We start from the raw sequence: 20,849 nt of genomic DNA, 5'->3' as shown, positions 1-20,849 counted from the left end.
GTACTGGGATTATACACGTGTACCACCAGGTCCAGCTCAGCATATCACCTTACTCCAAGTGGTGGTTGCTTTTCTTCCTTACCTACACTTTGCAGGTGAGAAGTGAACTAGGAGAATATCCTAAAGACTTCCAGCTACCGATAAAAATACTTCTCCCTTGGCAGGGGTTGCTTTTGCCTCCATAGAAAGGTTTAGACCTATTCCAGAGACCTAAGCTGGTCCCAGACCCCAGCTCCTAGTCTCAGTTCTTACATAGGAGGAGTAGCTTTGTCAATCTGGTGACTAAGAAGAGTGCCTCTTGTGACTACCCAAGACCAAGAAGATGAAGCCATTGGCCCGTGTCAGTCAGATTCTCATCTATTGACATGTGGATAGTCACAACAATCTCTTTGGGACTGCTCTATGCACATGTAAGCTTGCCCTTGGTCTATCTCAAATGATCTTCCAACCACCTGGTCCTCCATGTTCACAAGTGAAAGAGCTGAAAGATCCTTCCCAAACTGTAGGCCTCCCCATATGTGAACCTCAGCTTGGCAAGCCCCATCTGTCTGAGGTGACCATGGTATCTGTGTTCAGGCATGTTCAAGATAGGCAGGTGCTTTTGAGTCATTCTTCTGGTTTTCCTGGTAGCTGGGCCAGCGGGATGAGAAACACCAAGCTGCTGGCATGATGTCCCTTTGACATTCTTGACTCCTTGGTGGCTGGCCACTGGCTGTCTGCAGCATACCATCTGTGAATACTGGACCAGCACCCAAAGAACTTTCTGGAACCACAGCTGTGCTGGAAAGGCATAGTAGAGTGGGGAAGGATGAAGTTTCAGATCCCTGAGACAGTCCACCTCATATATCCAGCTCTATTTCTGGACTGTGATCCCTCAAGCCTCGGTTGCTATATCTACACAATGGGAATAACAAGTCCCAGCTAGATGAGATGGCCTTGGGGATTGGATGACACATATGCACACACTCGGCTGCATTTATCTTCCCCCATTCCTGCCCTTGACTAAAGGGTCTGCTGGCACATGGGTACTCAGGATAGCTCAGTGAAATAAATGGATTGAGTCACAACACAGCAGAGGCCCTGAAGGAAGAGGGCTGCAGTGTGAGGAGGGTTGGGGATGCTGAAACCCAACTGTATTCATTACTTTTCTCACTGCTGTTACAAAATGCATGAGAAGAAGCAACTGGAGAAGAAGGGTTTGATTTGGCTTACAGTTTGAGGAATACATCATGGTAAAGAAGGCATGGCTTCAGGCACGTGAGGCAGCAAAGCAAAATGGATGCTGGTTCTCAGCTAACTCTTTCCTTGTTATCTTAGACCCCAGTCCATGAGTGATTCTACCCGAATTCAAAATGAGTCTTCTCTTCAGTTAAACCTTTCGACCTACAGACACGGCCGGAAGTCTCTATGACACGTCTAAATACAGTCAAATTGGCAATGGAGATTAACCCTCAGACATGCCAGGTTCTCTTTTCAACATTTAGTCACCTGAGGGAGTGGGGACGGTCCCACAGAGAGGAGGTGGGATTAGGTAATAGAGTTATCTGCATTGTACCTGGGTTCTCTGACCTTCCTCAGGACAGAACATCATCCTGAAGATACTGAAGCAGAAGCAAGAGAGAGTCCACAGATTCACTCAGCCTGCCCCATCCAACCAAGGATGATGACAATTTACACGTGCCTGCTAAGAGAGCAACACATACCACTCTTAGGCCAATGGCCTAAACAAATAACGTTTCATGTTATTTGTGTCTCAGGACTAAGGAAACAGGGAAGGATTGAGAGACCCCCCCCCCCCAAGGGCATAGAGACTTCACAAGAAAACTAACAGAGACAATTAACCTAGACCTTTGGTAGCTCCCAGAGACTGAGCCACCAACCAAAGAGCATATATGGGCTGGACCTAGCCCCCAGTACATATGCAACAGATATGCAACTTGGTCTTCATGTGGGTTCCCCAACAACTGGAATGGGAGCTATCCTCAACTCTGTTGCCTGACTGTAGATCCTATTCCCCTAACTGGGCTGCCTTGTCTGGCCTCAGTGGAAGATGTCCCTAGTCCTGCAGTGACTTGATGTGCCAGGGTGGTTTGGTACCCAGGGCGTACTCAGAGGAGAAAGCGAGGAGGTGGAGAAAGAGGCTGTGGGAGGGGAGAGTGCAAGGGGGCTGTGATCGGGATGTAAAGTGAAGAAAAAGAAAGAGGGGAGAGGGAGAGAGAGAGAGAGAGTAAAGTGAAGAAAAAGAAAGAGGGGAGAGGGAGAGAGAGAGAGAGAGAGAGAGAGAGAGAGAGAGGAAGAGGAAAGAAAGAAAGAAAGAAAGAAAGAAAAGAAAGAAAGAAAGAAAGAAAGAAAGAAAGAAAGAAAGAAAGAAAGAAAGAAAGAAAGAAAGAAAGAAAGAAAGAAAGAAAGAAAGAAAAAGCGAGCAACAAGGGTAGAACTAACAAGGTACAGAGCCTGCTCCAACCTGTTTGTTCCTTCTGGGCAGCTGAGAGAGCTGAGAGGACCAGAAGTGTAGCAGGAAATGATCCTAAGGTCGTGTCCTGATATTGGGTCGTGAGGCTCCTGGCAACACCTAGGCTCCTGATGATCATCGCAGGGCCTGTTGGCGTAGCCAAGGAATGCTTGGGGTCTGAGTGGCTCTGTGTGGATGGCGTTGCCTCGGCAAAGAAGATACACTGTTGCAGTCAAAAGCTCAAATTACCAGAGGGGAAAGTCAGCCCAGTTTCCCTGTGTGGCCCCTTCTGGGAAGGTCTACAGCTATCCTCTAGCTGTATTCTGCCAGGCACTCTCCTGGACACCTCAAGGTTCTTTCCAGCCACACTGTATGTGTGGCCTTGGGGTGTTTGTGTCATGAACGGCCAACTTGGGTTCCTGCTGGGAAGCAGAGGGCTGACTCTAGAAGCTTCTGACCGGTCAGGAGAAGCAGAAGCCCCTGACTCCCTCTTCCCACTGAGTCTTATCTAAGAAACAAAAGCCAGCAGGGACTTCCTAGGCCTCCATGATCCCTCCTTCATGGAACGGACACATAAGCAGGTGCCTTGGATCAGCTTTTGCTTATTTGAGGGCCTTAAGAACAAGAGAACCGCCAGACTTGGTGGCGCAAGCCTTTAATCCCAGCACTCCGGAGGCAGAGGCAGATAGATTTCTGAGTTCGAGGCCAGCCTGGTCTACAAAGTGAGTTCCAGGACAGCCAGGGCTATACAGAGAAACCCTGTCTCAAAAAACCAGAGAGAGAGAGAGAGAGAGAGAGAGAGAGAGAGAGAGAGAGAGAGAGAGAGAGAGAGAACAAGAGAACCCTGCATCATAAACCTCCTAACCTTATCCCTTAGCTGGTTTCCTCAATTCAAGGCCTTTTTAGGTGTTGCCAAGGAGACTAATGCAGTACCAGAAAGTCTGGCTCAAGTCTCCATGGCAACCTGCTACAGCCCACTAAGGTCCATCTATGTATGATGTCACCTGAGCCCCAAATGGGTGCCCTTCCACCCCCGCCACAGTCATTGCAAACGTCTAAGAGCAAGTCCCTGTCCCGAAATACGTCACAGCCAGTACACAGGCATAGACACACACACACACACACACACACACACACACACACACAGTCGTCACCCTAGAGACTAGCAAGGAAGGAACAGTTCACGATATCCAATTCAGGACTGGGTACCTGAATGCTGGGAGAGAGGCAGACAGGGGACTAGACACCCAGTCCACCCAATCACCTCTCCTTCCCTCAGATACTATCCCTGTTTTCAAACCAGTGTCTGAGAAAGGGGAGCTCTGAAGCAGTGGTGGTACTGGGTATATTTTTGCCATTTATAAAAGAGTCTGGCACACGGGGATGGATCAAAAGTGAGTCTTAAACAGAGCAGAGGCCCTGCGACCAGTTCCTGAAAGCTACCCCTCCCCCATACCCTACATTTATGCCCCTCCTCGGTGAGATGTTTACAAGCAAAAGGCCCAGTGTGGGGCTCAGGAGCAGGAAGAACTTGAAGACTATAAAGGGGTTGGCTCTTTCTGGAGTCCCCCACTGTTAGGCCGGATCTCCCCAACTCTGGGCAACCTCATGCCCAAAAACAAAGTGGCTAGGGCCAGGGTTAGATATTTTTAGCAGTTACTGGCAGCTGTTCCGCATGCTTAGAGTTAGAGTTGGGATTTGAGTTTGTGTGTTCCTTTTTCTGGCCCTGTAGTTTCTCTCCAGCAGACAAGCACCCAGCAGGCTCTATCACCCCCTGAACCTCCTAAGGGACCCCAAGAATTCATGGATGACACCAACCTTCAACCTGAAGGGCAGTCCCGTTGGGAGACTCTTTAGGTCCCAGGACAAAGACAGGAATAGAAAGGACTTAGTGTTGAAGCTAGAAATACCAGTTTAGGACCCTCTAAATTCTGGTTAGGTCCATACCTGGAGGAACGGGCTTCATAGGTTCTGAGCGTGTCCATAATACGTCTACTGACTTGGGTAATAGGCCAGGAGTGAGCAGAAGGGAAAATTCATCTTTAAAGATGGAGTGGTAGTTCACTCCACTTTACCCACTACTGGCAGCCTCTGTATCAATGCACACACACACACACACACACACACACACACACACACACACTGGTGCACCCTCCTCAACGCACACTCCCCATCCCTCCCCTCCAACACCCCTCTAAACTACCCCCCATCCCGCGCGAGCCTCCTTCCAGCTACCTGCCCCGCCCCTGGCGGGTTTGCGGTCCTAGAAGGGAGGTGGGGGATTCCCGAGGGCGAGTGGATGCGTCAGCCTTTGCAGCAGCCCGGGAGGACAGGGGCGGGGGCGGGGGCGGGGGCGGGGGCGGGGGCGGGAGCGGGGGTAGGGGTAAGGGCGGAAGTCTGACTGGTAGAGGTTTAAATAGGAGGCCCTAGAACAGCGACCCAGCGCCAGCTGAGGGGCTGAGAAAGCAGCAGAGGAGAAAAAGACTGCAGTCGTGACAGCGACAAGGGTCTGAGTCTGAACAGGGGTCTACGAGTGGGTTCTATCAGATCCCCCAGTGGTCTGTGTCGCAGCGCTGATCAAGTCCTGATAACATCTGTGTGAGAGTTGGTGAGTGTCCTGACTAAGCGGGGTGGACAACACCATCTGGGGCTGAATGTGGATGCAGGTCCAGCTGGGTTACTGGTTAAGACGTAGAGACCTCCTGGTTGGCAGTAGGTTCCTTCATCCTGAGCATCTTTCTTGACTCCAGAGTCCTACCTGCTCCCGCGATAGAGCTGCCATCCCAATTCTTCGTTCCCCAGACGGCGTCCAACACGATGACCCTGAATGGTGGCAGCGGAGCAAGCGGGAGCCGTGGTGCGGGCCGGGAGCGCGACCGCCGTCGAGGCAGCACCCCATGGGGCCCGGCACCCCCACTGCACCGCAGGAGCATGCCGGTGGACGAGCGAGACCTTCAGGCGGCGCTAGCCCCGGGCTCCCTGGCAACGACTGCCGCTGGAACTCGGACACAGGGCCAGAGGCTGGACTGGCCCGAAGGCTCCTCCGACTCGCTCAGTTCTGGAGGCAGTGGGTCAGAGGAGGGCGTTTACAAGGTGCTGCTGCTCGGGGCGCCTGGTGTGGGCAAAAGCGCTCTGGCGCGCATCTTTGGTGGTATAGAAGACGGACCTGAAGCAGAAGCAGCAGGTGAGAGAGCTGAGCTGTTTAGATAAAGACAGTTGGGGGGCGGTGGAGCTGGACTAAAAGTGGCAAATACTATGAAATTTCAAGGCGTTTTCGAAATTATGTTATTTCCGCGTCCAAGATGGAGAAACTGAAGGAGACTTACTCCCTACTCACTCCACCCCCTCCACCTCTCTCCTACCCACGTACCAGTCGTTGATAGGAAAAAAGTGTCCAGAATAGAAGAGTAGAGTGCTAGATATGATTTTTTTCCTGTGGCTCGTAGCAGCACTTTCCTGCCTACCGGGGCTGGCAGGAACAAATTCTGAGGACATTTCTGGGAGAGGAAAGTTAGGTGGCCAAAGTCTCCAGGGTTTGTGACAGCCACTATACTAACTTCACCCAATATGACCACACCCACCCTTGACCCAGGCAGCAGGATCCCTAGACACCCAGTACTTCTCTAGTTTGGGGACAAAGAGATGGAGGTCGTGTCCTCCAGTCCCTGACTCCCGGGCTTGTCATATTGTTTGGGCATAGCAACCATCTGCTAACAGAGGAGAATTATCAGAGGACTGGGAGAAGCAGCAGGAGGCGTGGTCAGGAGAAGAAGGCAGACACTGGGAACGTTGACAGCCGACTGATAACTGGCTTCTTGGCTTCCTTTCTAGGGCACACATATGACCGTTCTATCACTGTGGATGGAGAAGAAGCGTCACTATTGGTCTATGACATTTGGGAACAGGTAGGACGCAGGCCGGGTCACAGGACACAAGAGGAAGCAAAGCTGGAGAAGGGTCTTGCTGGTAATTACAGGGTTGTGTGTGTGTTTGTGTCCCCTCCAGGATGGGGGCTGCTGGCTGCCTGGCCACTGCATGGCCATGGGGGATGCATACGTCATCGTGTACTCCATCACGGACAAGGGCAGCTTTGAGAAAGCCTCAGAACTCCGGGTCCAGCTGCGGCGGGCCCGGCAGACAGACGACGTGCCCATCATTCTCGTGGGCAACAAGAGTGACCTGGTGCGCTCTCGTGAGGTCTCTGTGGATGGTAAGCAGGCATCGGGTCAGGAAAGGGAGGGAGATCCTGGCTGGGCTGTGGGCCAGTTGGTCTTGGCTCAGCTTGAGTCCCTGGGGATCATCAGTGGCTAAAAATGTTCAGGAAGAAAACTTGGTGTTGGAGGGTGGGGGAGGTGTTGCTGGTCCATCAGGCCCCCAAAGGCCTACCTAAAACAAAGGAGAAGAATGAACCAGATCTGCTAGGGGAAATGAGACACACAAGCACCTCCTCAGCTGCTCGCTGGGTCCATGCCTGCCTGACAGGAGATATGAGTGAGGCTTAAGAGATGGAGGAACATGGAGAGAATCAGGAAGTCAGAATCCGATCCCAGGCCCTACCAGTCTCAGAGTAAACCTGCTCCTTCCTCATCGGGCTTTGGTTTAGCATCAACTTCTGTGGCATGCAGTACTTCAAACTCAGTGATCTTGCCAGACCCCCAGTCCACTGGGCTGTTTGTTATAGTAGCAAGTCATAAACTACCTAGTTGTCAAACAGTTTTCATTTGCCTTGGTCCACTATTACAGGCTACATTTTAAATGCTGGGCTTTAAATACATGAATACCTTTTTGTGGGCCACCATAAACTTTGGGGTCATATTCTGCCTATCAAGTGACCCCAGCAATGTTTAGGGTTCTCAGTACAGGAACTAGGATCTCCATGTCTCTAGGAAGGACCTAGGGTTCCTTCTTCTGTTATCCTTGAGTTGTAGCTGCTGGATATGGCCAGGGTTTGAGTTTGCATTCTCCCATCCTTGACTGACACATGTCTGTCCCCACCACATAGAGGGCCGGGCCTGCGCAGTGGTCTTCGACTGCAAGTTCATCGAGACATCAGCAGCACTGCATCACAATGTCCAGGCACTATTCGAGGGGGTTGTGCGCCAGATACGCCTGCGCAGGGACAGCAAAGAAGATAACGCCCGGCGGCAAGCTGGCACTCGGCGACGGGAGAGCCTTGGCAAGAAGGCCAAACGCTTTCTGGGCCGCATCGTGGCTCGCAACAGCCGCAAGATGGCCTTCCGCGCCAAGTCCAAGTCCTGCCATGACCTCTCTGTTCTCTAAGGCCCAATGGCCCCCTTGCTTAATGGGCCAGTAAATGGCTGGAGGGACTGGCCCAGGCAACTGTTCTAGATGTCTCAGAGTTGGTTCATCCTCTGTGTTTCTCAGAACTGTCAACTATGCAGCACACACCCTTGTCTCATGGTCATGGACAGAAAGATAGTGCTGACCAGGGAGGCAACTCCAAATGGCCAGAGAGGCCTAGGCCCATGGAGATGCATTGTGCAGGCCCACATGCATACCAAGCAGCCTGAACCCAGCTTGTGGACAGGACTCTGCCTTTCTCTATGCGGGTGTCTGTGCCCTGGAGGGAGGCTGTTCAATATGGTTGCTGTTTGTTTACATGCAGATTTTTTTTTTGTAATAAAGACTATTTCCTGACAAGCCAGGACTGTTGAGTATGTTTCTTTCATGGTGGCTTCAAGATCAGAAAAAAATAAAAAATAAAAATAAGATTCTGAAATTGAGAGATAAGGTCCCTCCTGCTCACGTGACCTAGTGTGTGGTCTCTATGGCCCTGGTGGTTGGCCTGGACATACCCAGTGCAATGGACAGAACAGACAGGAAGCCTATGAGAGGTAGGAGGAGTGTTCAAGAAACGGGAGACAAAATACAATCCCAGGCTATTATCTAGGTCCTTCTGCCTGGCATTTTCTAGCTCACTGAAGATTCTATTGCCTCTCCACACACATAAAGGGAAACTGAGGCTGCCCAAGGAAGCACATTTTGCTTTGGCTCCCACAGCGTGACAAAATTGTGGGCTCCAGCTCTGCAGCATGTATTTCTGCCCTGCCCTTCCTAACAGGCAGGCAGAAATCAGCCAAAGTTAGGGGCCTGGAGGGGAAGCCTCCAGAGAGAAGGTGACTAGTGTTTAAGAGTAGGTGCTAGGGAGGCCCTCTCAGCCACTGGTGGCTTCTCCACCCTCTGGCTGATATGATGTTACAGCCTCTGTGAGTGCCTATGCTAACACATTGACTAGTTTGTCTTTGGCAAGGACAGCTCTCTACAGCTCTCCCTGTTTGGAATGGTTGTTTCACACTTGTGTAAGACTATGTCCCTGTGTGCCATCACTGCCTCCCCACCCACCCAGGCCCTCCTAGAAATTGAGTATATGACTTGCCCTGTATTACTTTAAAAAAAAAAAAAAAACAGAAACTGGAGCCTCACCCATTGTAGACAAGCTCATTAACACTTAGCTACATCCTCAGCCACAGCCAATTCGTTTTTTTTTTTTTTTATTTATTTATTTATTTATTTTTTTTTTTTTTTTTTTTTTTTTTTTTTTTTTTTTTTTTGGTTTTTCGATACAGGGTTTCTCTGTATAGCCCTGGCTGTCCTGGAGCTCACTTTGTAGACCAGGCTGGCCTCGAGCTCAGAAATCCACCTGCCTCTGCCTCCCGAGTGCTGGGATTAAAGGAGTGCGCCACCACGCCCGGCTTGCCAATTTGTTTTAAGATAGGCTCTCTCTAAATTGCCCAGGTTGGCCTAGAACTTGCAATCCTCAAATCTTGGCCTCCTGGGTAGCTGAGATTATAGGCCTTCCCACCAGGCCAGCTCTCCTTTGAGACTCTTTCTCTCTCCCTCTTTCCTTCCTTTGCTCTGTATCTGTTTCTCTGTGTGTGCTACAGCTGTGTTTGCATGAACACAGACTGGTGTGTATTTGGAGACTAAAGGTGGCTGCCAGGCATCTTCCCCAATCACTTCCCACAGTATTCTTTGAAACAGGGCCTCTCATCGAATCTGTAGCTTAGCAATTGGATAAACTGGCTAACCAGCTATCCTGGATCCTCCTAGCTCCACTTCCCCGGGGCTGGGATTCCAAGAACTTTACCTGACTTTTACATGGGAATCTGAACCCAGGTCCTTAATCTTTACTGAGTCATCTCCTCACGCCCCCTTCATCTTTCTTGACATGGATGACAGCAAAGGAGTTTACCTGTGTGTGTGTGTGTGTGTGTGTGTGTGTGTGTGTGTGTGTGTGTGTGTGTGGTTTTAGTTACCCTTGATTGATCACAGTCTGAAAATTTGAAAAGGAAAATGCCAGGAATCAAGAATTCCTAACTTTTAAATCGGATGATGATCTGAGTAACATGATTTAATCCTGAGCCATCCAGTTCTGTCTCACCCAGGATATGAATCAGCCCTTGTCAAGAGTGTCCACGGTGTATATGCTACCCACCTGTTAGTCACCTAGAAGACATCTCAGCTATCAGATCAGCTCTGTAGTATCGCAGTGCTAGTCATCTGACAACCTTTACAGGGTAGTGGCATGGGTAATTTATATATGCCAAAGAGAGGCTATAAAGGGCTTCATTTAAGTGAAAAGGCATATATTGGAAGAAATAGCATATATAGACAGTTTAGTATTATCCCTCCACTGGGGGTCTTAGAGTGTATTCTCCATGAATAAGGAAGGCTCCTGAACATGTTTTCAGAAGCTAACATGGCCACTTGCTGATGAGAGGAAGTGGCAGAGTGGGGACTGATATATATAGGTCTGTTCATTTCCAAAGCCAAGAGGTAGCCTGAGGCAAGGGCCCACGTGTTTCTTCATTCCACAAACTCTTGGGAGCCCTTGAGACCTAGTTAGAACCCTGTTACACCTCACTCAATATCAAAAAGATGTTTGAAGATCGTAGTTCCTCAATGTGTGTTCAAGGGAACCTCGGAGACCCCCCCACATCCTCCCCCAGGAAGTAACTGCTCAAAGCTTCTACTGTGTGTGTGTGTGCGCACACACACACACAGAGAGAGAGAGAGAGAGAGAGAGAGAGAGAGAGAGAGAGAGAGGGAGAGGGAGAGGGAGAGGGAGAGGGAGAGGGAGAGGGAGAGGGAGAGGGAGAGGGAGAGGGAGAGGGAGAGGGAGAGAGGGAGAGAGAGAGAGATGAGGAAAGCTTGCTCTGCCATGGGAAGGTCCCCAAACCTGAAAAAGAAACCCAGGCGCCTTGGGCAAACGGCTTAGCCTCTCTGTACCCCAGAGGGGTATGACAAGGGGACAGTTCCCTCTTCAGAATGAGTGGGTGGGATAGCAGCGATATGTGCTCACAGAAGTTCTGGGTGCTGGTTAGTAGGCACTCAGTATGTGTGAGACCTCCTTCAACAACCCCACATATAGCACTAACCTAGGCTCAGTGCCTCAGTGATCCTAAAACAGACACTCAGCTTGTCCCAGTCCCGCTTCCATCTGGAATGCTGACCAGATATACCATGAGCAGTCCTCGGGGGAGACCCCAAAACATGGAAGGAAAGTGAGAGGAGGGAGACCAGGGTCTTCATACTCTGTACCCTCATCTGAGATTCCCAGAAAACAAGGTTTCTGCTGGGTCTGCCTTTCAGGCCTTACAGGGGGAGGTGAGGAGGCCCTGGTCAGCCCTGTAACTCCCTCAAAGTCACCTGAGCTGGCTCGGTCTTCTCTTTTCTGCTTAGAGACATGAGACAGGTCAGAGCCTCACCCTTATCTGTGTTCAGGAGACCATGTGAGGCTAGGAGAGCTTCAGGGGGACCTCTAGGCTTCTGTCCCACCCACTGGTCTCACTGATGAATGTTCTAGAGCTCCGAACACACACTTGGGGTCAGCTGCCCTTTGGGTTACACTCCCAGTCCTTTCCTTAGCTCCACGGGCCACTTGGGGCAGGACAAGGTCATAGCCTACTCAGAGGAACTCCGAAGCTAATACGTGAGAAACAAGCTGGTGTCTTCTGGGCATCCGTAGAGGCAGTTCATGGTATGGAGTGGGGGAGCCTAATCCAGCCTGTGAATGTAAGGGCTTTCCTGAAGAAGGGGTTATTAGTGCTTGTTGCTAAAGCGTAAGCAGGTACTTACTGTCCTGTAGAAAGGTGGGAAGAGCATTCCAGGCACAAGGAACAATATCTGGAGAGATCTGGCTACAGATGCCACTGCACAGAGGAGAAGTGGGAGCCAAGTCTGAACACACACACACACACACACACACACACACACAGAAGTTATGTCTAAGCCCAGAGGGCCAGCAAGTGCTCATTGGGCTGTGTCAAGGGGGCAGTGACAGACCAAGAGCTGCCCACCTCCTAGGGCTGGCAGTCACGGATGCTGAGCAGATCTGGCTCTCCAAAGTCAATAAGTAACTTGGGGGGACTAGGCGGGGCCAGGCCTGCTCCTGTGGGCCCCGGTGGCATTTTCCACTCCTGAGCAAGCACGGCCAGACCGCCTACCTGCTCAAGTGTCCACCTTGCCTCGCCCCACCTAAGCCAAATTTGCCAGAGCTCCCTGAAGAAGGATTCCTTTCTCCTGGAAACTGGACCAAGGGAGAGGCTTTGGGCATCTGAAGGTGAGTGCCTGAGAGCTCTTGGGTGGGTAGGACTGAGGTTGGGAGTAGGGGCACTGCCCTATCCTTCAGATATCTGGGTAAGAATATTCAGGGATCCATCTTGCAGTCGTGTGTGTGTGTGTGTGTGTGTGTGTGTGTGTGTGTGTGTGTGTGTGTGTGTTAACATTGCACATTCTTAACTTCCTGCTGAGATCTGCAAAAGTTTCTGCATTAGGGGCAGTCTGGTATCTGGAGGGTGGCACTGAGAAACTCAATAGGCCCCAAGGCCTGAGCTACAAGTCTTCTGTTGCTGAAGGAATCGTCTTGTGTGGAATCCTCTGTGACCTTGGTCAGGCCCTGCCATTCAGGCCTTACATGAAGCACGGAACTCTGTCCTCAGAAATGATAGCTGTCTGTCCAGTTGCTAATTTCTGTGATTGGTGGCCTGCTGAATAATTGTCACTTTGGGAATCTGGGTGCTAATGAGGGGTGGGGGGAGATGGCAAGAAGGAGAAAGGGGTTTGGAAGTGAAAACCTCTATGGTGCTGTTTATAAGAGCAAGATCGAAGAAGCAGGATTGTTGGGCCTTACTTGGACTGACTGAGAAGCTGAACATTTGCAACATGCAGGGAGGAGACTAGTCCATACTGAGGTCCCTCTGCCTGTATATACAGGGTAGAACCCTTCTTCTTGACCTTCTGACCTAAATTCTCATTCCCATGTCCCTCAGGTCTGCCTTGACCATGATCTCTGCCCGGCCGTGGCTACTTTACCTCTCTGTTATTCAGGTGAGTTGGGCCCTGTCTCTTTCTTCAGATCTCAAACTTAGGGGTTAGCACCCATGTCCCCAGTCCCACTAGACTCCTGACACTGGCCATAAGAGTAGTATGGGAGTTGTGAGTTCAAAGTCATAACTATGGGCCTGCTATGGAAGCAGGAAGCCTAAGACCAGGGGGCGGACAGACTAAGATCTGGTGGGTCAGGGAGAAGGAGTCTGTGTCTAAGGAACACGGTAAGAACTTCCCCCACAGGCTTTCACCACTGAGGCCCAGCCTGCAGAAAGCCTGCACACAGAAGTCCCTGAAAACTATGGTGGAAATTTCCCTTTTTACATACTCAAGGTAAGCCGGAATGTGGGGTGGCTTCCCATCCCCCCCCCAATACCATGCTTCTCCTGCCAATTGGTCCAGTTCTCTTCCCTGATTTGAATCTCCTATGAGTCTTGCTTCCTAGACAGTGCATGGATTAGTGTAAGCAACTAACAAGATTTTAGTCCCAGAGAAGAGCTGAGCTTTGAGTTAAAGAACAGAAACGGGTGGTACTGGGTGTGGCAGCAGGTGCCGCTCATCCTAGCACTGGAGAGGATGAAGAGTTTGATGCCAGCCTAGGCCACATCGTGAGACCTTGTTCCACTATGTTCCAGTTTTGGAAGGAGGGTGTCAGGGAGCATGGGGGATGTCAGGTATTAGAGGGAAATTTCCTCCTTTGAAGACCTACCAGATTTGAGATCAAATGCAGGTGCCAGCTCCTTCTGAGACTCAGTTTCCCCATATTTAAAATGGAGTCTGTAGTTAAAAGTGGTATCCCCTAGCCCAGTGGTTCTTAACCTTCCTAAGGCTGCAACCCTTTCATACAGTTCCATGTTGTGGTGACCCTCCCCCAACCATAAAATGATTTTGCTACTTCATAACTGTAATTTGGCCACTGTTAGGGATCATAAGGTAAATAGATGACATGCAGGATATTGATATGAACCCTGTTGGGGGTCACAACCCACAGGTTGAGAAACCACTGAGTCTAACCCTGGCTCCTAGTTCTTTTGTCTGTTTTCTCCCACCAGCTACCACTACCCCTGGGGAGAGATGAAGGCCACATTGTCCTATCAGGAGACTCAAACACGGCAGATCAAAACACCTTTGCTGTGGACACAGACTCTGGCTTTCTAGTGGCGACAAGGACCCTGGACCGGGAAGAGAAAGCAGAATACCAACTACAGGTATGACAGAGTGAGGCACAAGGCAAGCAGGCAAGACAGAGTTGGGAACCAATTACCCTTTCCTACCAGGTCACCTTGGAGTCTGAGGATGGACGTATCTTGTGGGGTCCACAGCTTGTGACTGTGCATGTGAAAGATGAGAATGACCAGGTACCCCAATTCTCCCAGGCCATCTACAGAGCTCAGCTGAGCCAGGGCACCAGGCCTGGTAAGTGACATAGGCAACCGAAGTGTGGTGAATACAGGCAAACATTGATAAGACATCAGACAGTAAAGAGACAGTTGCCGATGACAAATCTGCAAGATTCTAGCTGTCCCCCGAGTTTGTCCCATTCTGTACCCTCCAACTCCGTTAATGGTTCTGTCAACTTTGGGTCTCATTTGTGAATTGGGATGAAAAACAGGCTCCCTTCCTGAACCCTGATACAGTAATGAGCACAGAAGAAGCTCTGAGAAGAGAGAGGTAGATACAGAAGACCTTCTGTCCCCACCATCCCTTACAATGTATCCCCACCCCAGGGGTCCCCTTCCTCTTCCTTGAGGCTTCTGATGGGGATGCACCAGGCACAGCTAACTCCGACCTTCGCTTCCACATTCTGAGCCAGTCCCCACCTCAGCCTTTACCAGACATGTTCCAGCTGGACCCTCACCTAGGGGCTCTGGCTCTTAGTCCCAGTGGTAAGCATGAACTCGGTTTGAAGGAGGGAGGGTCAGGGAATGCTGGGAAAGGGGCCTCTGAGCTATAAGGGATGGGTGGGCTGGAGCTGAGATAGAAGAGAAGAGGAAGTTCTAGGCAGAGGCCGAGGCTGGGTTATACGTGGCAAGCTTAGGGATGGGATGGATAGGGACCAGATGGGAACGGATGAAGGATCTGTAGTTAAGATGCCTCAGGCATGGTATCAAGTTAGATCTACTTCTGGGAGTTTGATCAGAGGTACAAGTTAGGGATAGAAGAAAAAGTGACTCATACCTCAACCCAACCAGCCACCTTTACACTCCTCTAGCCCCTAAACGGTCTGCACAGCCCATGTGTCCAACACTTGCTCATCCGTATACTATCCTATCCTATAGACGCCCCACCTAGTCAATCAGCAAGTCCCTCAGCCCAACACCTACCTATCTACCCTCCTCCCAACCCTAGTCATCCAGCTAGCTCACCAGTCAATCACTAAGGAAGGGAAATTGCAATCAAGTACTGGTCGGGTGCTCCAATGGTGATAAGAGAGACAGCTCTGTGGTTAAGAGCACTGGCTGCTCTTACAGGGGACTCTGAGTTTGATTCTCAACACCCACATGCCATTTCATAATCCGTCTGTAATCCAGTCCCTGGGAATTGGATGTCCTCTGCTGGCCCTTGCTGGCCCTTGTACTTACACAGACACACACAGACACATAAATAAATAATAGAATATAGCTTTAAAAAAAAAACAATTCTATCTCATCCCTTAGTATTTTTCTTTCTTTTTATCTTTTCGAGTCTTTTTGCTGCTGCTGTTGTTTTTCCAGACAAATATTCTTGTAACCCTGGCTCTCCTGGAACTAGCTCTGTAGACTAGGCTGGCCTCAAAGTCATAGAGGCCACTGCCTCTCAAGTGCTGGGATCAAAGGCATGCACCTCCACTGCCTGGTTTCTTTTTGAGGTTTTTTTTTCTCTTTAGGTTTTTTAGGGGGGCAAGTCTTTTAAAAATATTGTGTATATATCTATAGAGAGAGATAGAAAGAGAGGAGCATGTAGATATGTAGATATATATTATATGTGTATTTTGTCTGTGTGTGTGTGTGGTGTGTGTGTGTGTGGTGTGTGTGTGTGTGTGTGTGTGTGTGTGTGTGGAGTCACATGCATGCCTGATGCCAGTAGAGGGCATCAGGTCCCTTGGAACTGTACAGACAGGTGTTAGCTGCCATGTGGTGCTGAGAATATAACGTGGGTCCCCTGGAAGAGCAGTCAATGCTCATAGCCACTGAAACATCTCTCCAGTTCTCTTCCCTCAAAGTCTTTTAAACACCTGTAATATGCTTGGCTTTCTGTCTGGTACTGGCTGAAGAGGCTTTGGGCCTTGCTCCCTGGATCTATGCTCAACTGACCTTCTATCCCTTCTAGGAAGCACCAGCCTAGACCATGCCCTTGAAGAGACTTACCAGCTATTGGTACAGGTCAAGGACATGGGTGACCAGCCTTCAGGCCACCAGGCTATTGCAACTGTAGAGATCTCCATAGTAGAGAACAGCTGGGCACCCCTAGAGCCTGTTCACCTGGCAGAGAATCTCAAAGTTGTGTACCCACACAGCATTGCCCAGGTGAGAAGTAACTGAAGTAACCTGCAGCTTGTACAGCTGGACCTGAGTCACAACAGACACTTGGGAGGAATGTCCAGGACTCAACTTGACCCCTATTCCTTTCTTCATGTCCCACTACAAAGTGGGCAGTAAGGCCTTGGGGAGCAAGCATACAGTCCATCACCTGCTATCCTCTGCTAGTGTGAGTTTGTGCTCTAACATCCCCAGCTTGCCTAAGGCTTCCTCGGGGGAAACAGCTGCCAACTTTCACTGCCATTGGGGATTGTCACCAAAGCCAGAAATGTCTCTGGCCTTTTCTAGCAATGCCTTGGGGTCAGTCCCAGAAAGCAGAAAATAAAATAACTTGGTCACTTAGGCACTTTGGCAAGGTCCAGGCTTGGACCAGAGTAAGGTTGTCATAAGTCGCAAACCACATGCTCTTAGGTTCCAGGTTTCTTTCCTGGGAAGCTGTTGGGGAATAAGGGCTGGCATAGATCCTTCCTGCCTCTCAGCCTAAAGGGCTATCAATTTACCTCCTCCCCAGGTGCACTGGAGTGGAGGAGACGTGCACTACCAGCTGGAGAGCCAGCCTCCAGGACCCTTCGATGTGGATACAGAGGGGATGCTCCATGTTACCATGGAGCTGGACCGGGAGGCCCAGGCTGAGGTGAGGTGAGAGGGAAACCCAGGGCAGACTGGAGGGTGCTCTGACACATGTCCCACAGATGCGGAAACACGGAAGACATCCCAGAAGAGATAGGGCTGGCCACCAGAAGGGACTTGAATGCTCTCCAGGCTGGAGTCACCCTTGGCCCTAATGTGAAGCTCCCTACTGCCCACTACAGTACCAGCTCCAAGTCCGAGCTCAGAATTCCCATGGTGAGGACTACGCAGAACCCCTGGAGTTGCAGGTGGTGGTGATGGATGAAAACGACAATGCACCTGTCTGCTCCCCACATGACCCAACAGTCAACATCCCTGAGCTCAGCCCCCCAGGTGGGTTATGGGTCTTGTCAGGAGCCGGGAAAGGCAGAGCTGCTAGAAACCACCCATCTTGATTCTTTGGGATAGGTCTAGCTTCCGAATTCTATGCCAAAGCCAAATACCACACACACACACACACACACACACACACACACACACACACACACACACCACACACCAAACACACACAAACACATTCACATACACACACACCACACCACACCACACACCAAACACACACACAAATACACACACATACACACATACCATATGTGCACACACATACCAGGAAATGGGTGGCAATGTTGTCTTACAGGAACTGAAATAGCCAGGCTCTCAGCAGAGGATTTGGATGCCCCTGGGTCACCCAATTCCCACATTGTATATCAGTTGTTGAGCCCTGAGCCTGAGGAGGGGGCTGAAAACAAAGCCTTCGAGTTAGATCCGACCTCAGGCAGTGTAACACTGGGAACTGCCCCACTCCATGCTGGCCAGAGTATCCTGCTTCAGGTGCTGGCTGTTGACCTAGCAGGATCAGAGAGTGGTAAGTACCCTGATAGTGGGTGACCTTGGCCCTTGCCCCTCTGCTCCTACTGAGACCTCACTAACAATCCCTCCCCTCTAACAGGCCTCAGCAGCACATGTGAGGTGACAGTCATGGTGACAGACGTCAACAACCATGCCCCTGAGTTCATCAATTCCCAGGTAAGCTGACACCGAGGTACAGAGATCATGGGAAAGATGCTGGTGGTGTTTACCAAGCATCTCCATCTTTCCAGATTGGGCCTGTAACTCTTCCTGAGGATGTAAAACCTGGGGCTCTGGTGGCAACACTCATGGCCACTGATGCTGACCTTGAACCTGCCTTCCGCCTTATGGACTTTGCCATTGAAGAAGGAGACCCAGAAGGGATCTTTGACCTGTCCTGGGAGCCAGACTCCGACCATGTCCAGCTCAGACTCCGGAAGGTTAGGATGTGAATAGGTGGGGAAGGGTCACAAGTATACCGTGACCCACACAGTGACCCCGAACTCACTGGTTTCAGAACCTCAGCTATGAGGCAGCTCCTGATCACAAGGTGGTGGTGGTCGTGAGTAACATAGAAGAACTGGTGGGCCCAGGCCCAGGCCCTGCAGCCACAGCCACAGTGACTATACTAGTGGAGAGGGTGGTTGCTCCCCTCAAGTTGGACCAGGAGAGCTATGAGACCAGCATCCCAGTCAGCACCCCAGCTGGCTCCCTCCTGCTGACCATCCAGCCCTCAGACCCCATGAGCAGAACCCTCAGGTGAGCCAAAAGCCCTGCCACTTGCCTAGCCTGGACTTCCCATGATTCCCAAGGATGACTTCCACACCCCACACCCCACAGAGAAACTCATTTCGTATGTGGCCAAAAGTATTCCTCAAATGATTACTAATGTCAGGGTTCTGACTCCTGGAGGGCCAGCACTGAATGGACTAGGCAGACATGGAGGAGGTGTGTCTAGAGCCCACAGGAGCTCTACTTAGTCCTCCTTAAGGGAGCACCACCATCCAGACTGAAACTGTACCTGAGTCTTTGCCCTCCAGACTTCTTGGCTGGATGCTCTGGAACTAGTGAAGTTGAACCAGTTGCCACCCTCCATCCATAGGTTCTGATAACCCTCCCCCCTCCTACAGTTCAAACACCATATCACCAACAAATTCTAAAACTGGGTGGCTGGGCTCACCAGCACTGGTGTTGTCCCTGAGTCACAGAAAGGATACAGGACTTGAGTATCAGCTGCACCATCCTGGGGGTTTCTGAGCAGCACCCTGTATATTGTTCCAGTGCCTCCCCAAACACACCTTCATCTTTGGGCCTCAGGTTCTCCCTGGTCAATGACTCAGAGGGCTGGCTCTGTATCAAGGAGGTGTCTGGGGAGGTACACACAGCCCAGTCCCTGCAGGGTGCCCAGCCTGGAGACACATACACAGTGCTTGTGGAGGCCCAAGACACAGGTATGATCACACAGCAATGGAGTCTTCTCGGGGGACGGCAACTTCACTGCAAACCTTTACATGAAAACCATCCTTCAAGTTGACACTCACAATTCCCCAACTCTGTCCCTTGGGCTTCTCGGGCTATCAACTGCAGAGACAGACAAGACAATGGGCATTAGATTAGTAAAGCAGAAGAAGAGCCAGGAGCTGTGTCTGAGGCAGGAATGCTAAGAGATGGGCCAAGTGGAACACCGGAGCCAGGTGAGGGGGACCGTGGGCACCTCAATAGGATAAACAGCTAGCCCTGGGAAGGCAAGTGAGGAAGGGTACATCAGGGTGCAGGAGTATGAGGGGAAGCAGTAGAGTAAGACAGATGGGCTGTGTAGGGCGTGTGGAGACCAGCCCAGGTTCTCTGAGGCTTACCCTCACCTCCCATAATACAGATAAGCCAGGACTGAGCACTTCTGCCACTGTTGTGATCCACTTCCTGAAGGCCTCTCCTGTCCCAGCATTGACTCTGTCTGCTGGGCCCAGCCGACACCTCTGTACACCCCGCCAAGACTACGGTGTAGTTGTGAGTGGGGTCAGTGAGGACCCTGACCTAGCCAACAGGAATGGTCCCTACAGCTTTGCTCTCGGTCCCAATCCCACTGTGCAGCGGGATTGGCGCCTCCAGCCTCTCAACGGTACGTGGCAGGGGGTGGAAATGAGGCTGTGAAGGGTGGGGTGAGTTCACTTGGATGTGAGATGGGGTAGGGTTGGAAGTAGGGGAGCGGCTTGGGTGGAGCCTGTTCAGGCTAGTGACCCTAATCATCTTCTGCAACCCAACAGATTCCCACGCCTACCTCACCTTGGCATTGCATTGGGTAGAGCCTGGTGAATACATGGTACCTGTGGTTGTCCACCATGATACCCATATGTGGCAACTCCAGGTCAAAGGTGAGGTTGGGGCTTGGGTGTTGCCAAAGTTGGCATCTTTAATTTCTACGGGAGCCATAGGGATATGGGGAAAAGAGCCTGGGTATAGACAATGCACTCTCATGTAGACAGCAAACACCTATGCACATTTGTTCCTCTGGGCTGACCTGCTGACCTGGGCTGAACAACTATCCTGCCACACACACACACACAGAGTAATCACCTTCACATACACACACACACACACACACACACACACACACACACACACACCTACATAGATGTGCACAGAAACATGTGTCTTAGTCGGGGTTTCTATCCCTGCACAAACATCATGACCAAGAAGCAAGTTGGGGAGGAAAGGGTTTATTCAGCTTACAATTTCCACATTGATGTTGATCACCAAAGGAAGTCAGGACTGGAACTCAAGCAGGAGCTGATGCAGAGGCCATGGAGGGATGTTACTTACTGGCTTGCTTCTCCTGGCTTGCTCAGCCTGCTCTCTTATAGAACCCAAGAAGGATTACCAGCCCAGGGATGGCACCACTCACAAGGGGTCCTCCCCCCTGCCCCCTTGATCACTAATTGAGAAAATGCCTTACAGCTGGATCTCATGGAGGCATTTCCTTAAAGGAGGCTCCTTTCTCTGTGATAACTCCAGCTTGTGTCAAGTTGACACACAAAACCAGCCACTACAAT

The 20,849-nt window shown here is 50.8% G+C and overlaps 2 protein-coding genes and 2 long non-coding RNA genes across 11 annotated transcripts in view; 2 read left to right on the top strand and 2 right to left on the bottom strand.

The window, feature by feature from the left end:
• Positions 1-341: 341 nt before the first annotated feature.
• On the bottom strand, positions 342-4,781 carry Gm33023. 4 transcript variants are annotated; one of them, XR_387973.3, is made up of 4 exons: positions 4,688-4,781; positions 2,465-2,657; positions 1,556-1,684; positions 342-780 (listed from the first exon to the last, which is right to left on the bottom strand). It is a non-coding gene; the product is annotated as a predicted gene, 33023 (long non-coding RNA). The 4 variants fall into 4 exon arrangements; XR_879143.3 differs by lacking the exon at positions 2,465-2,657; XR_001778640.2 differs by lacking the exons at positions 2,465-2,657; positions 4,688-4,781 and adding an exon at positions 4,400-4,637.
• A 51-nt stretch (positions 4,782-4,832) lies between these two features.
• Positions 4,833-8,113, top strand: Rrad (Ras-related associated with diabetes). Of its 2 annotated transcripts, none has more exons than XM_006531206.2 (5): positions 4,833-5,060; positions 5,255-5,636; positions 6,284-6,357; positions 6,458-6,662; positions 7,455-8,107. In XM_006531206.2, exons 2-5 carry the CDS (start codon positions 5,270-5,272, stop codon positions 7,730-7,732), a joined length of 924 nt encoding a protein of 307 aa, XP_006531269.1. In that variant the 5' UTR covers positions 4,833-5,060; positions 5,255-5,269; the 3' UTR covers positions 7,733-8,107. The 2 variants fall into 2 exon arrangements, with proteins under 2 accessions (XP_006531269.1, NP_062636.2); NM_019662.3 differs by having other exon boundaries at positions 4,894-5,060; positions 5,203-5,636; positions 7,455-8,113.
• On the bottom strand, positions 5,994-11,814 carry Gm51588. Its single transcript, XR_003947593.1, has 2 exons — positions 11,552-11,814; positions 5,994-6,838 (listed from the first exon to the last, which is right to left on the bottom strand). It is a non-coding gene; the product is annotated as a predicted gene, 51588 (long non-coding RNA).
• Cdh16 (cadherin 16) overlaps positions 11,787-20,849 on the top strand; it is a 22,482-nt gene continuing 13,419 nt past the window's right edge. For 2 of the 4 annotated variants that reach the window (NM_001252628.1, NM_007663.3), the window contains exons 1-16: positions 11,787-12,035; positions 12,745-12,802; positions 13,046-13,135; positions 13,855-14,010; positions 14,080-14,218; positions 14,530-14,688; positions 16,112-16,308; positions 16,832-16,954; positions 17,133-17,283; positions 17,588-17,815; positions 17,900-17,976; positions 18,051-18,239; positions 18,317-18,558; positions 19,117-19,250; positions 19,676-19,918; positions 20,064-20,171. In NM_001252628.1, coding sequence (NP_001239557.1) covers positions 12,758-12,802; positions 13,046-13,135; positions 13,855-14,010; positions 14,080-14,218; positions 14,530-14,688; positions 16,112-16,308; positions 16,832-16,954; positions 17,133-17,283; positions 17,588-17,815; positions 17,900-17,976; positions 18,051-18,239; positions 18,317-18,558; positions 19,117-19,250; positions 19,676-19,918; positions 20,064-20,171 — 2,281 coding nt within the window. In that variant the 5' untranslated portion in view covers positions 11,787-12,035; positions 12,745-12,757. The remainder of the gene's footprint in view (positions 12,036-12,744; positions 12,803-13,045; positions 13,136-13,854; positions 14,011-14,079; positions 14,219-14,529; positions 14,689-16,111; positions 16,309-16,831; positions 16,955-17,132; positions 17,284-17,587; positions 17,816-17,899; positions 17,977-18,050; positions 18,240-18,316; positions 18,559-19,116; positions 19,251-19,675; positions 19,919-20,063; positions 20,172-20,849) is intronic. The other 2 variants (XM_006530629.1, NM_001252627.1) reach the window with 2 other exon arrangements.

The sequence above is a fragment of the Mus musculus genome, chromosome 8 (genome assembly GCF_000001635.26).
Source record: "Mus musculus strain C57BL/6J chromosome 8, GRCm38.p6 C57BL/6J".
Taxonomy (NCBI): Eukaryota; Metazoa; Chordata; class Mammalia; order Rodentia; family Muridae; genus Mus; species Mus musculus.
Note: the sequence above shows the minus strand (reverse complement) of the source record. Positions and strands in the feature narration are given on the sequence as shown.

Coding starts and splice junctions, on each gene's coding strand:
- Rrad (NM_019662.3), top strand. CDS start 5,270: ATGACCCTGAATGGTGGCAGCGGAGCAAGCGGGAGCCGTGGTGCGGGC. Junction 6,358..6,457: donor TCTATGACATTTGGGAACAG/GTAGGACGCAGG, acceptor TGTCCCCTCCAG/GATGGGGGCTGCTGGCTGCC. Junction 6,663..7,454: donor TCGTGAGGTCTCTGTGGATG/GTAAGCAGGCAT, acceptor CCCACCACATAG/AGGGCCGGGCCTGCGCAGTG.